This window comes from Indicator indicator, chromosome 12, assembly GCF_027791375.1.
Source record: "Indicator indicator isolate 239-I01 chromosome 12, UM_Iind_1.1, whole genome shotgun sequence".
NCBI classification, from domain to species: domain Eukaryota; kingdom Metazoa; phylum Chordata; class Aves; order Piciformes; family Indicatoridae; genus Indicator; species Indicator indicator.
The window spans coordinates 12,321,134-12,335,229 of NC_072021.1; the positions used below are offsets into that span (position 1 = coordinate 12,321,134).

The following is a 14,096-nucleotide window of genomic DNA, read 5'->3' on the forward strand; positions in this document are numbered from 1 at the left end:
ATTTGGCAGGGCTCAATAGCTACTGTCATTCCCCATAGCAATCAGATAACTTGTTCCTCTCCACTTTCGTGTCATGCAAGAATTGCAGTTATGATGACAGACACAAAATCACATAACCTATTTCCGTTGTAGCTGTATTTCACGTCAAACGTGGCAGCTGTTTTGTTTACCCCTTCTGAACTTGGATGGTAGTCTTCCAATGAGGTTAAGCTCTGTACACTAAAAATTGCCAGAAGCACAACCCAAATTTCGGCAACATTACCCTAGCCACAGTAATATAAGCAACCCTCCACCTTTCAAAAGTAGTTTCAGCGTGTCTCATTTTTATAATGCTGATTTGAGACACAAAGCAATTTTAGCAATATGCATCAATTTTAGCAAGCTGTTAAAGGCTGTTTAAAACACTCTTGAACCAATTACTGGCTCAAGATTAGGACAAATCAAGCATTCTCCCCAAAGTCTAAAACACCATTTGGAAGCATTTGCATTGTTGCTCTACCCATACAGAAAAGTGAAAGGTTAGCTAAAGGTTTTGAGTTTTGTTGGTGCCTTTGAAGGGAGGAAGGTGTGTGTTAGGTTTGCGGATTTTTAGAGTTATTAATTTATTTTCTCAAAGGTAAATAATTTTCTATTCTGAAGCAGTTGTATGAGTACAAATACATTTATCAGACTTACTATTGACTGAACTTTCAGGTTCCATCACAGCAGATATAAATAAGCAAATAAATCAGGACATGAATTCTAATTGATTTAATTCTAGCAGCCAATGCAACAATTTTGTAACAGACACCACATTTAGATGGAGTTTGACTTTGTGTAGCTCATACTATTGTTATTAACAAAAAACTGCAGCAAAAAAACTGCTCACATAGAAGATAAGTACACAAAGGATTAAGCACAGCAGCAGCAAAAGGTTAAACACATAGGAGTCAAGTCAGAAGAATGATGTAACTTATCTCCAAAGACATTTTATGGATCCATAAAGGAAATACGGTGAAGGGAGGGAAAGTTGAGTTTATTGAACTAAAACATTTCACATTGCTTGCAGCACTGGCCTTGTTAAAACTCCTGGCACCTGTTTTCACTGACACCAACCAGCAAATTGTCCATGGCACACATAGTCTGTCTGAATAAGTAAACTGTGGTGCAATAAGCAAGACTCTCACTGGCCATCACTGTACAATGGCCACATTGTCATCTGAAAAAGCAATTCCTCTTCCATACTTAATAGCACAAGCACTATTTCAACAGTGTTTCAAGGGACAGACCTGATTCTAAAGTCAAGTCACTTTTTGGCACCAAAATTGCTTCAAAGACCTGTTTTCTCCTACTGAACACATCTCCTGCCACTGAAAAAGATGTCAAAACACTCATAGAGCATCCATCCTGCCCTCCTCCATACCGCTACAATGCTGATTGATCTGTACTTTGTAGTTTTCTTTAGATATCATGTTCAAAATACAGCCAGTATGTTTTCACTAGAACAGCTGATAAAACCCTAGCAAATATGATACGATTAGTCCAAAGTTTCAGTGGCAATGGTAGGATTTCTTAATAGTTCATTTTGTACAGATTTTGCCAAAGTAGTGATCACATCAATCTAAAGATGCCCAAGTAAGTTTATAGGATGTGGAATCTTATGAAGAATAGGAGAGAGAGAGCTTGGAAAAAAAAAATCTGTTTATTTTCAAGCACAAAAACCATTCTCCAAATTATGTACAAGATGTACAAAAGCATTCTGTATTTTTAACAAGGCAGTATAATGATTCAGGAACAGTCAGGTACTGAAAGACTCAACATTTCCTGCATTTCAAAGACGGTAACTATGATCCTGTAGCCTAATGAGAAGGTTCCAGTCCCCTCTCCTTGGTTGAATTATATGTTTGGTTTTGGTTGGTTGTTTTTTTTTTTTTTAATTACTTTATACAGAAACATAATATTGGGAGCATTAATGGAAGAAGGGGGGAAAAAACCCAACGATTTTAATGCAGTTTGATAAACAGATGAGATTAAATGACAGCAGGAATGAATGTTGAAAGCATATTATGGCATTAAAGGAGCAGAATCCAAAGGGGAGATTAGAGGGCATCTCCTCACTGTAGGTAGGTGGGTTGGGGAATGTCTGCAATAGGTACTGTAGTTTAAGCAGTAATGCTGTAACTTTCAGTGCAAGCACACTAACTGTGCAGCTCTGAGGTAGCTCAGAGCAAAGACTACTCTTGCCTACAATTTATGGGAGCGAGTGAAAGGTGCTCACACTCAGGATGAGATTTCAAGACTATCAGGAGCTGCACAAGACATCAAAATCAAAGAAGGCTGCCTCTTAACTAAAGGCAGTAAAAAAGCAGTGCACACTGGCAATTCCGAAGTTACATAAACCTATATTACATGACACACAGAGTTTCAACTTTTTTTTTTTTTTTAAACATGCTACTTCTGGAGACATAAAAAAAAAAATCTATAGTAATAGCCTCTTCTTATCCCTCTCTCTCCAGGAAAATTAGCATGGTTCCAATCTTGTTAATGTGAGCTCTTGAAGCTTTATGTTCTGACTTTAATTAAGTTCTAAATTTCAAAGCAACATTAGTTAAAATAGACTAATCACTGTCATTCTTTGACAACTCCTTATCTATATATGCTACTGCCTTCTAAAAATCAGCACATAGAACATGAAGATTGAAGCCATGCAACCCCATGATACTACTACTTTGCTCACATTTACAAGAACTCTGACATAACGAATTAGTATTGATGTAACTCCCTTTTCAACACTGGACACAAAATCAAGGCTCAAGAGACCCCAGTTCTGTTCCAGTTCTTATTAGTCACCCTGGATTTAAGTTACCTGTAGCTACACAGAAAGAGAGAGATGACAAATTAATACACCCTCACTGTTAATACCACAAAATCATCTTGCGGCGTCTGCTGTCTCGACCAGTACCACCAACTATTTACAGTCAAGATACACATGGTGTGCAAGATGGCTTGAAGAAGTCTCTACCAGGCACCCTCATCATTCCAGAGTATTCAGGATTATAGAGCAGGAAGATACACTGTTTTTCATTAGAAGTCCAACTGGGGCACTTACATTGTGAATTCATGACCGTGAAATAGTGCCCTACCGTTCTACAGAACAGCCCAGGCTCAAGTGATATTAGAAGCTGCACAAATGCCAGATAGTAGCGCTTAAGTTTTCTGTGACCTGTTAAGAGATTAAGTCTTCCAAAGCGTACTGAGCAACTTGCACATTAACATTCACGCAATTTGTCGCTCAGCATGAACAAATAAAAATTTCAGACTGTGTAACCCAAGCAATCTGGTCCCATAAAACCTCTAGAAACACCAAAAAAAGCTTAAACCCCGCCAGTTCTGATGGGACGCGCCCCCTCCTCCCCATCTTTTTCCTCAACGTGTCAGTCCCCCAGTACCCAAACGCTGCCTTACCTACACGTCACTCACTTTACGTTCTTCCCAAGTCGCGAGTTTTCCCCCCGCGCCTCCGCCCCACAAGGTAACCCGACCCGCCCCGCTGAGACGCCTCGCTGTCCCGGGGCAGCCAGGCCGGCCTGCCGCTGGTTGAGGTGGCGGCCACAAAGCCCTAGGGCTGAGGCGTCTCAAGCACGGAGGGGAACGGGGCGGGTACTAGTAAGGGAGAACCGCGAGGGCCTCCCTCCCGGCGGGAAGGCGCCAAGGCCAGGACCCCTAACCAGCCGCGCCGAGGCGGAAGTGAGCACCCGGCACCGACAGAAGCAGCCCTCCTCGCTCACCTGCCCCAAGGCTGGGGGGCTCTACAGAAAGCACGGGGCGCCAGGGGCTGAGGCGGCTGCTCCCGCAGCCTCCGCCCTCGCCGGCCGCCCCTCATTCAAAGCCGGGCGCGCCCCGCTGCGCCGCCGCCTCCCGCGCCGCCATCACGGCCTCCTGTCACCCGGGAGACGGGCCAGCCCCTTCCTGCCGCACCCCTTCCCCTCGCGTCGCCAATCAGCGTTCGCCCCTATGCCGTTGGGCCAACGGCTGCCGAGCCGAGCGGACGTTGTGTCTCTGCGGAGACACCTCTCGGCACAGTAGCACAGGCGCGCGGGGCTGCCCGCCACCGCCCGCAGCCCTGTCTTCGTTCTTGCTTGCCTCACGCGGTCTCACTACAGCGACCGCCAGCCCTGAGGAGGGTTTGAGCCAGGTCTTTGTCACTTCGGGAAAGCGTGATTAAAATACAATGGTCTTCAATGTTATCAGGATGCGTAATGTGTGGTTGTAAAGGTATTGCTGTGTGGTTGGCTAGATGATGAGCTGTACATTTGGAAGTTACTAAAAAAGAAAAATAAATTCGGTGAAGTACCTTCTGAGAGAGTAGAGCCTGAGCTGGCAGTGGGTATCTCTGTACGTTGGAATGCTTTTAAAAGTGCTTAAACATGTTCACTGGCTGGCTTCCCGGTACAGTGTATCCGTTCCTCACAGGGAGACCTAGTCAACTTACAAGCTATATAGTCCCTTCATCTCAACAAACTGGCTTCTAGGAAGCATATAATATATAAAAAGTTATATTTGAATCTGTGAAAGACTGCACACTCATTTTTTTTTTGGAAGTAGTCACCAAAAGAGCCCAAAGAGCAGCAGTGACTGCATTGGTCTTCCTGACCTCAAAGCAGACTGCAGAAGTTTGCCTCAATACTGGACTGGGCAGTTTTCGTTGTTCCCCTGAGAATGCTCATGGGGTTCTGTCTCCTTTAGCATCTACCTGTGAGGCACTGACCTTCACATTGGAGCCTGGCCAACCAGTGAGCCCTTCTGGAGGGTAGAACCTCTAGTCAGCCTAGAGGAATACCTGCCTCAGACTGAATGAGTTTCTGGTTTGTTCAGTGCTATAAAGAACTTAGAGGTGATAACATGTGACTGATGCTGAGAAATTTCCTGGAGAGATGATCCTCAGTGCTTCTTTTTGTGACCAGCATCAGCTCCTTCTTCCTAGGGTGTTTATTTAATGATGATGTGTTAATATACAGAATTGATGCTGGGAGTAAGTACCAGAACTCCAGTTTTCTCTGTCAGTGCTATATGAGTGAGCTAACCAAGAGGCTACAGAGCCAGGCTTCCTTTTGCCTCAGATAGACAGACAGGGGGAGAGAGACAGAGACATACATATACATAGTCTAGAGGAGACAACAATCAAAGACTGGAAATGAGGAAGCAAAATAAATACTTATTTTTTTCCATTCTTTATAAAGTTTTGCTGTTTATTTCATGATAGTGAGGCAGCTTTTTAAGTCATCTCTATCACTGCAGCAGGTAGCAGGCAAAAAACCAGGCATAAATAATTTTCTGATCTTTATTCAACAAAGTCCTTGACTATTTGATGAAATGTCTTGCAAAGAGTATGTCAACAGGTATTTTGAAACGTAGTCTGAATTATTCAAATATTAGCAAACGGATCCAGGATTTGGGCAGAAACATCTTAGAATGAAATACACATGAAAAAGCTGACAGACAGATTAGGTGGATAGGAGCATTTTTCTATCAAGTTACTAAAAAAAGATTTTGTAATGGTTAACTGCTACTGCAGATTCTGAGGGCATTGCATTCCACCCAGTTACACCTGTACTGGAGCTCACAACTTCAGCTTGTGTTCAGCTAAAGCAGCATTTCTCTTTATGGAAACTTTTTAAAAAGCTTTTTAAAAAGCATTAGAAAACGTTTAACATGCCAATCAGCTTTTCCAGGACAGAAAAGTTATTTTCCAGGCAGAGGACATTTATAAAAATCAGTGAACTGTTCTGGACCTTACATTTTTGGGGATGCCTCTTTTCCTTCCAAGTGAGCAGAAGTATAAACATGGAGTATTTATTCTGGTTTTCCTCCCTTGGCTGGAAGAAACTCAGCTGCTGCTGCCAGCTCTGGGGAACACTCATAGGTGAGTACTGTGTTCCCAGAAAGTTTGAGCAACTCTGAACTAAAGCAGATCTTCCCAAAAGTCATGTTACTCAGGAAAACTTTGACAAATTAAAGATTCACCACCTTTTTTCATAGTTTGTTCTAGTGATGAAGCAACTGTACTTTTACCAGCACCATCTTGTTTAAAATTTGAATTTGTCTGACTTCTATTTCCATCAACAATTCTTGCATTTCTGTATTTAAAGTGCCCTTTGTTTCCTGTTTCTCCCTGAGGAGGTTCTGACCCACCACGTACATATTTTCTATCAGCTTTCTTTTCAATAAACCAGCACTGGGAGGATGTTAAAACTTGTCTAGCAGTGCTATCCCTCAATAATGCTGTTTTCTCTGTCAGTTCTCTTTCCTTCTTCCTTTCAAAACTGCAACTCATACATCACAAGTGTAGTCACCAATGCAGTACACACAGCAGAGATCAGTGTTACTGTTATCTCTCTTCATACATAGTCAAAGATCCCATGGAAGCAGATGATGACTGTGATTTTCGACATCACTGCTTTCCAGGGAAGTAAGTGTTGCTTTTCTCCTCTGCATTAGATGTAAAAACTCAATGTTGTGCTGACTTTGTACACAGGCAGTTACTGGGAGCCAGCCAACAAAAGCAGCCAGGTTGTGCCGCCCTTGTCACTATTCACCCACAGGCTGCCTGGCCCAGATTTTATCACCAGCAACTTGTTTACCTCAGGATCAATGATTGAAAGCATGGATAATCTCTTTCCATGTAACTCCAACAAACAGAAATCAGCGAGGATTTCTTAGAGAGGTGTTTTTTATGATCAACTACTGAGTCACTTCACTAAACACTTTAAAGAATAATTCTGTTCTGATGGAAAGAACCATGTAAATCTGAAAAATACTAAAGCAAGATTAGGCCTTTTCTCATTCCAAGCAGAATGCTGATTTATCTAATTCTTACACAAAAGTAATGAAATATAAATTATTTATGAGGAAAAGAATTTATTTTTCCTCATTTGGGGCTTCAGTCATTCCAAATTTGGCTCTGCAGCTACAGCTGTTTCCTTTAGAAACTGAGTAGCTGAGAAAAACTGGCCAAGTACAACACAATTCTGATTTCAACTGCAAATATTTAAAAATTTGAAGGAAGCCAGAAGGTAAAAGCATTGGCTATTTTTTATTGCTCCAGTGAAAAACTGGTCATCTCTTAGTAAGTTAAAGCCAAATATCCAAGTGCCACAGTCATGACAATTAAACATATTCCATTATGTGAAAGAAAAGATGGGCTAGGTAGCGCAGAGTTGTTTCCCTGAAGAACCCTCCAGAAAGAAGTGCTGAGCAGCAGCAGTAATTTTTTAATACCACTGATGGACTCTTACTGGACTTAAAAAGATTTCAGACATACTTGTTCTCCAAGTGGTAAATGTCCATCCTGAAGCATTCTGGCAGTAAAGAAGGATGAAGAAGAAGGGCGGGGGAAGAAAAAGAACAGAAAAACAATTGAAAAACCTTTGGTGACAAAAGGCTACGGTTCTGAGTGGAATCTTGACATCCCAGTAGAATTTCTTGGCGTTGTTACTGTTTTATAACATTTTTTGACTGTACTATGTCAATGTGGAGAAGTATTCATGGACAAATAATTATGAAACAAATTAAAATCTAGCCAGTTTCAGTTCATTGTGTATTTCAGACCCCTCAGGGCCCGACAAAGGAAGAGGCTAAGTTAACTTTTTTTTTTGGGCTTTCATTGACAGCAGTAGGACTATTCAATTCACTGTCACATAGAATTTGAATTAGTGCACATCCAGAGCTACACTAACTTACTCTAGCTGTTATCTGACCCATTATTTCAATGTCAGTGTACAAACTGATTTTACTTTTTACAGGGCTTGTATACAATAAGACCGAGCTGAATCGGCTACTAGAGTGTACATATAGGACAGCTGCCTAAAAACTATAGGCCCACAGCTAATTCACATTAATCCTAAATTGTCACTTCTTGACTATCTAGTTTTGGCTGCTGTCTGCCTTACTAAAGACTGGATGTCTTTCATGACACTGAAAAAGCTGACATTTTGAAGAGAAAGTAGTTAATGCATCTCTCTGCCTGTAAATGTTATAGGTATGGAACTTGTAACAGCACGGATCATCTTACTTTTCAGTGTGTGAAAGAAACCTCAATGGGACAATAGGTTCTGGCTGAACCCTGAATGTTACCAGTTGTTTTCAACACTCAACCAAATGAGCAGGAACCCAGATTGTGCAGAGAAAAGTTTCCAAAACAAAGCCACCCTGTGCGTTTATGAAGTTAAATCTGCATTTAAAACAAAAATAAGGCCACTAAGGGGACCTTTTTATTCCTCAAAAAAATATCTCCTATTGCTGCTATCATGCCCCATCTAATTTAATTCTTAGAAGATCTATCAACATATCTCCAACCAGACTACTCCAGTTTAATTTGGATCCACATATGTTGTCAAACATGCTTTTTGCCTAGCTACTGAATGGAGTCTATACTGGTGATTAAGAGAACTCACTGTGGGGACTTGTGCTATTGGGCACATCTTCACATCAGACAACAGGCAGCATTACTCTGAGATGGGAGCTGCTGCTATGTGTCTGGAAGGCAATCACTCGCTCCTCTTCCTTTTAGGTGTCTGAATGCTCTTGCATACTAAGCCAGTCTGGACAGAACTTTACAGCTTATTTTTGGAAGCAGTGAAAGAGTTATTTGTCAAGCCTTTACCCTCAGATTGGTCAGCACAACTTTTTGAAAATTCCTACAGCATTCGGTCTTTATTCTGTGCCAAGCATAAGCTGCCTGCAGAGAACCACACTGCACTTACAGCAGCTGGGCTTCAACTGTCATGTTCTATATGAAATGTCAAATATTTACTAATCAGACAAGACGACTTCCACAGTTCAGTATATAAATACCTTAAGTCTTATTCCGTCTCACCAAAGTGAAGGAAATAAGTAGAAGCTTTAGAGCAAGTTATTGTGTGCCCATGACACACTGTTATGCTATTCATCAAGCAAAGACTTTTAAAGTCATGTTCAAAATATGAGAGCATCATCAAAACCCTCTAAGAACAAGAGAGTAAGAATATGGAAGATATTTTACAGCCTTGCCATATATTATATATACCCTCTGCTAGATGGTGTGAAGAAACATTCTGTACTCTTATAAGTTACTAGCATTGGGTAAATCAAGAAGGAAAGAGCTCAGAATATGCAATTCAGGCTGAACATATTGCAAATTCAGTCGCACAGGCCCTCAGAAGAGCGTCTATATACTGCAGCGGATCCCTGAGCCTGGCTCCTGAGACATTGCAGCCTCAGCCAGAACATCAGACAAAAGGTGTTCATGGCCAGTCACATCTTAACCCACTGTCAGTACTGCCCAGATTATACTTTTGATCAGTGCAGACTTCACCTTCAGTTGTTGCTAGACTCGTCTCAAACTTGTTCCCCAGTTCCAAGCAGACAAGTAACCAAGCCACTCGCAGCCTAGCACGGATAGTCCTGTTGCTGCCACGTATTCCCAGCGCAGTGCGATGCCTAGCTCAGCACAGCCACCGCCACAGCTCCCGGTGAGCAGGCAGCGCGGGAAGGAGGCGCTTCGCTCCGGAACACAGCGCGGGAAGTTTCTCTCTGCTGCGAGCCGGCAGGGCCACGGAGCGCCAGGGAGCAGCCACAGCCTGAACCACGCGTGAGGCACGGGTGCCCCCTAGCGGCTCCTCGGGCAGGAACTCGCATCTGTGATTGGGACGGAAGAGGAAACCACTAGAACTGCCACTCTTGAGAGTATTCCTCTAATTAGGAGTATAAAGATTCACACTGACCCAGTTAATTTTTCACAGTAGCCGAGTTACAGCAGTATCCAATTGCTCAGTCAGTTTCTGCTTATACATCTCCTGCAGTTCATAATCTGCTAGCTCAAATTGATCCTGCATGAATTAAACATCTCTTTCATAAAGTTTATTTCTGCAGCTCTTTATAGACCTGGCTGATGGTGTGGTCCCAGATACAAGAATTTAAAATGTAGCATCTTAAGAGATGTTGGCAAATCATTGCGTTGCATTTAAAATTTTAAAAGGACACAAAGATCCACATAATTGAAAAACACCAAAAATAGCAGCAAAGATAGGAAACAGTAGTTGTTATGATCAGACCTGTGACTCTTTTTCATGAAATAAATATGAAGAGAGAATTATTGATGACAGATATAACTTCTTTTGTTTGAAGAATTCAACGTCTTAGGAATGAGTATCTACAACACAAGTCAGACTTTAAACCACACTCTACTGAAGTATCAACAGGAATGCCACCTACAGTTTCATGTAGTCTTAACTTTTTTATGCTGCCCAGCTACTTAGGGGAAAATTAGGATACGATTTGTAGTACACCATATTCCATTTTCCAGACTTTTTTTCCCCCCAGCCTCTGCATTTCCAGTTATTGTACTTCTTATTCATACTACTTTTCAGAAAACCTGAGCAAGTCTGCACAACTGTAAAGTTGTGGATTATTAAAAGCTGTAATAGGTGACACCCTGTTACCGTGCAGAGAGAAGAGCCTTACAACCACAAGTCCACAATTATTTTTTTTATTAAAATAACACCATGTTTAAGAAATCAATGCAGTGCAAAGAAGCTTCAACTCATCATACCAAAAAAAAAGAAAATAAAAAAGAAGGTTTTCCATCCTTAAGCATGTAAACTCCATTCCAATCCTGACATGATTGACATAATACCGAAACAGAAACACTGTATCTCAGACAAATGTCCAAGTTAAAGACTGGCATGCTGGGCAAGGAAGGTTCTTATTCTTTGCAAGAGTTCTTTCTTTACACTGTCTGGTACCAAGGCTGAAACACAAATATGAAAGCAAGAAGTAGTAAAGACAAAATTGAAAATATGCTAATACCAACCTTTTACACCAGCTCTTTCTATTCCTTCTTTGTTCTTGCAGGTCTATTAATACCTAAAGTAACTGAAGCTACTTGATTTTCATACAGCACATCTTTTGGTTTTTCTATTTAAAACGTGGTAAAATCGAAGTCTATTTGGAACATTGGTACTTATGGTTTGGGTTTTTTTTATCCAGTCATAGTCAAGAAAATTGGAAAGTTTCAGGGGAAAGAATCAGTCAACAGTAAACAGGACAATCACCAGAAACTAGTTTGGTTATCCTACCTTTTTTTCTTCACAAATTTTAAGACCCCTAAAAAATATTTCAGCCATTACCTCAGAGTAAGGCTCTTCATCAAGTTATTTTGAAGGCCTATTTTTATTTAAGATTTAGAGAAGTTTCTCCCACTAACACCAAAGCCTATTAGAAAGTCTAAGAACTCTGCAGTGTTTTCTTAAGACTACCATTTTTCTGGATCTATATGCTATGTCCTTTCCCTTTCCCCACTTCCCACTACACTAGTACTGTTAGTTCAGACTTTCCATCTTAAAAAGAACTGGAATTTCAAAACACCTCTGCTGCATATCCAATTGTTTTGGGTACCATTAAGACAGTTACATAAATGAATACAGAATCACAACTAACTAACATAACCTTCAAAAGTAGTCTACATACACAGCTCATTACAGATTTTGAATGGCTGTTACACAATAAAAATATACATGATTTATTTGTAGTTATTATCAAACTATTAACATTTTTCATTTAATCCAAAACAGGCAAGCTTGTAATGCCGTTTATTGTTGGACTATCACATCCATGTTTGCATTCTCTTACCTCTGCCTTTGGGAGTGATTTCTGACACCAAGTCATCAACAGTAACATGCTCTAATCCTTTTTCTTTAATGACATCTGGGGAAGAACAAGACCAGTATTTCAAGTCTTTCAATTCATTCATTAGAAGACAGTAACTGTGCCAATGATTAAGAGCCAAAACCTGCATGCACCAGTCATCAGAGTATAAAGTAGCTTGTGACCTAACTCAGTAACCACTGCATTGTACAGTGGATTTAGTTTCTCTTCACACCATATGCCATGGGTACTTGTCACTACTGATACATCTTGATCAGCTCACATTTTAAAATCAAACATTGCAGTTTAATCTTATCTGAGCATTTCTAGATGTGTGTATTACTGGAGCATTGTAGTAGTTCACAAGTTGGTCCACTTAGCTCTTCAAAACCATTATTTACATAATAGTGAGAAAGATGCAATTTGATAAAAGACTGGAGCATGCAACAAGAGAGACCACAGAAACAGAAAATACTACTCTTCCTAACTGATTAAAAAAAAAAATCTACATATTTCAGCAAAGTATGAAAGCATATCAGAAAGGTGTACATCCATAGAAAAATGAGAAAAAGCTGTGATTAAAGATGATTGAGATGACTGCACGATTATTTCATACCAGTATTTAAATAATTGTCTATAGTGCCTTGAAGACTGCTGAAAATGCAAAGTCAGTTCTGAGAAGAAACCTCAAATGAGGAGCATAAACCCAAAATTATTTTGTCTCAACATGAATGTTTGGTTTTAACTGTCTGTCTGTACATAGAATTGATTGTCCCCAAGACATTAAATATATTTTCTTGAGATGTGGCTATTTAAAGATTCGTCTGCTTGTTTTCCCTAAGTAGATGACCTTATTTTCAAGAATTGTATTCAGAAAGAGTACAAATGCACTTTGTTCTTTCCTATATGCAGACAAAAAAGTTTTCTTCAATTGTATTTGCTCCATTTATCTTGTTTTTTATTCTCCTGTGGTAAGGAAGTTCTCTTTCTCAAAACCAAAAAGCTGCATCATCATGAATATTTAGGGAATCAATTCCAATACACTTCTTAGAAGCTTGATAAGGTTTAAACCAGAGAAGAAGTTTTAAGATTTTTTTGCCAAGATGGCAAAATGCTTTCTTGCATGTAAAACCAATCACCAGGGATACTTTCCTGTTGCCCATCTCACTTAACTTGACTCCTAGGTAGTAAAGCCTTCATCTGTGACTTTTATTTGGCCAAAATCTCAGTTGACTACAAAGAGCATTATTTATTTGACTATGTTACCTTTGCAGTGTGCCTTCAACTGATCCTTCCAGCCACATTCAATCAATTTGGCTCTCAGCAACTCTTTAAGCCTGTTAAGACAATACTAAAACTTATTAGGAAACAGAAAGTGTTCCCAACACCTTAGATGTGCTTTGATGGGAAAGTTAAGCCAACAACTACTTCCCTGAGCCTAGCAATTTGCACAAGCGCTCTTTTATGTTTTCCACTGTGTACTTCCTTCCCTAACAAGACATGAGATAGGATCACAAGTAAAACTTGAAAACAAAAGTTTTCATTCTCTTTATCAATTGCACTTAATGTTGTGTTGTTTGGTTTTCCATGTGAACTAAGAGCTTGTCAACACAAAACAACAGAAGAAAAACCTTTAGAGTTCATAAGCAAATCAATCACTCCATCCTTTATTTTCCCAACTTCTCTTTTCAACTGTAGAACTAAACTGTTCAAAAGGTAAAAGTAAGCTGGGGGGTTTGATTCTATATACAGCTTTAAGTAATACATAGGACATTCACATGCAGGCATTTTAGGAATTATAAAATTTGCTTCGTGTTTACTTCTAAATATATCTCACATTTGATATTTAAAACGTCTCAGTGGCATGGAGTAGGAAACCTACTTACCTTTCTCGCTCTCCAGTTTCTATTAGCTTTTGGTTAATGGTTGCTCTCATCTGGGCATCTTTATTCATTTTGAAAATTAGGTTTTTCAAAAACCTACACAGGGCAAAAGAGAGTTTTTACAAGCACTGGTGTCACCAACACAACAAAAAGTCACTTGCATAGAATTACAGGCAACGCGACGTCCTTTTACACATCCCCCCAGTGTATGATCTGAACACCAGTACATGAGCAACTCAGGGAACGATCACGAACACAGCAGCCCCGGAACGGTATTCACCGAGCTGCCTTAGCGCCGGGGTACCAGCAGGTCACCGGGCCGCTTGCGCGGGCGCCTGCCACCCTCGCCAGAAACGGCCTTCCCACTGCCTGGCCTGGTGCCTCATTCACGCCCCCACCAGCGACACCCGCCGCAGCCGAGGAACGGAAGCGACCGCTGAGAAAGATGCCACCAGGCCCAGATCCACCGCGCTCCCAGCTCAGCTCAGCTCAGCTCACCCCACCACACTACACCACACCGCCACCAGTCCCCGGCGGCAGGAAGCGGAGCCA

The 14,096-nt window shown here is 40.8% G+C and overlaps 1 protein-coding gene across 1 annotated transcript; it reads right to left on the reverse strand.

Annotated features, from left to right (window-relative positions):
- Positions 1-10,508: 10,508 nt before the first annotated feature.
- On the reverse strand, positions 10,509-13,661 carry ENY2 (ENY2 transcription and export complex 2 subunit). Its single transcript, XM_054385474.1, has 4 exons — positions 13,548-13,661; positions 12,928-12,998; positions 11,647-11,721; positions 10,509-10,765 (listed from the first exon to the last, which is right to left on the reverse strand). The coding sequence occupies exons 1-4, from the start codon at positions 13,613-13,615 to the stop codon at positions 10,689-10,691; spliced, it is 291 nt and encodes a 96-aa protein (XP_054241449.1). The 5' UTR covers positions 13,616-13,661; the 3' UTR covers positions 10,509-10,688.
- Between the last annotated feature and the right edge of the window lie 435 nt (positions 13,662-14,096).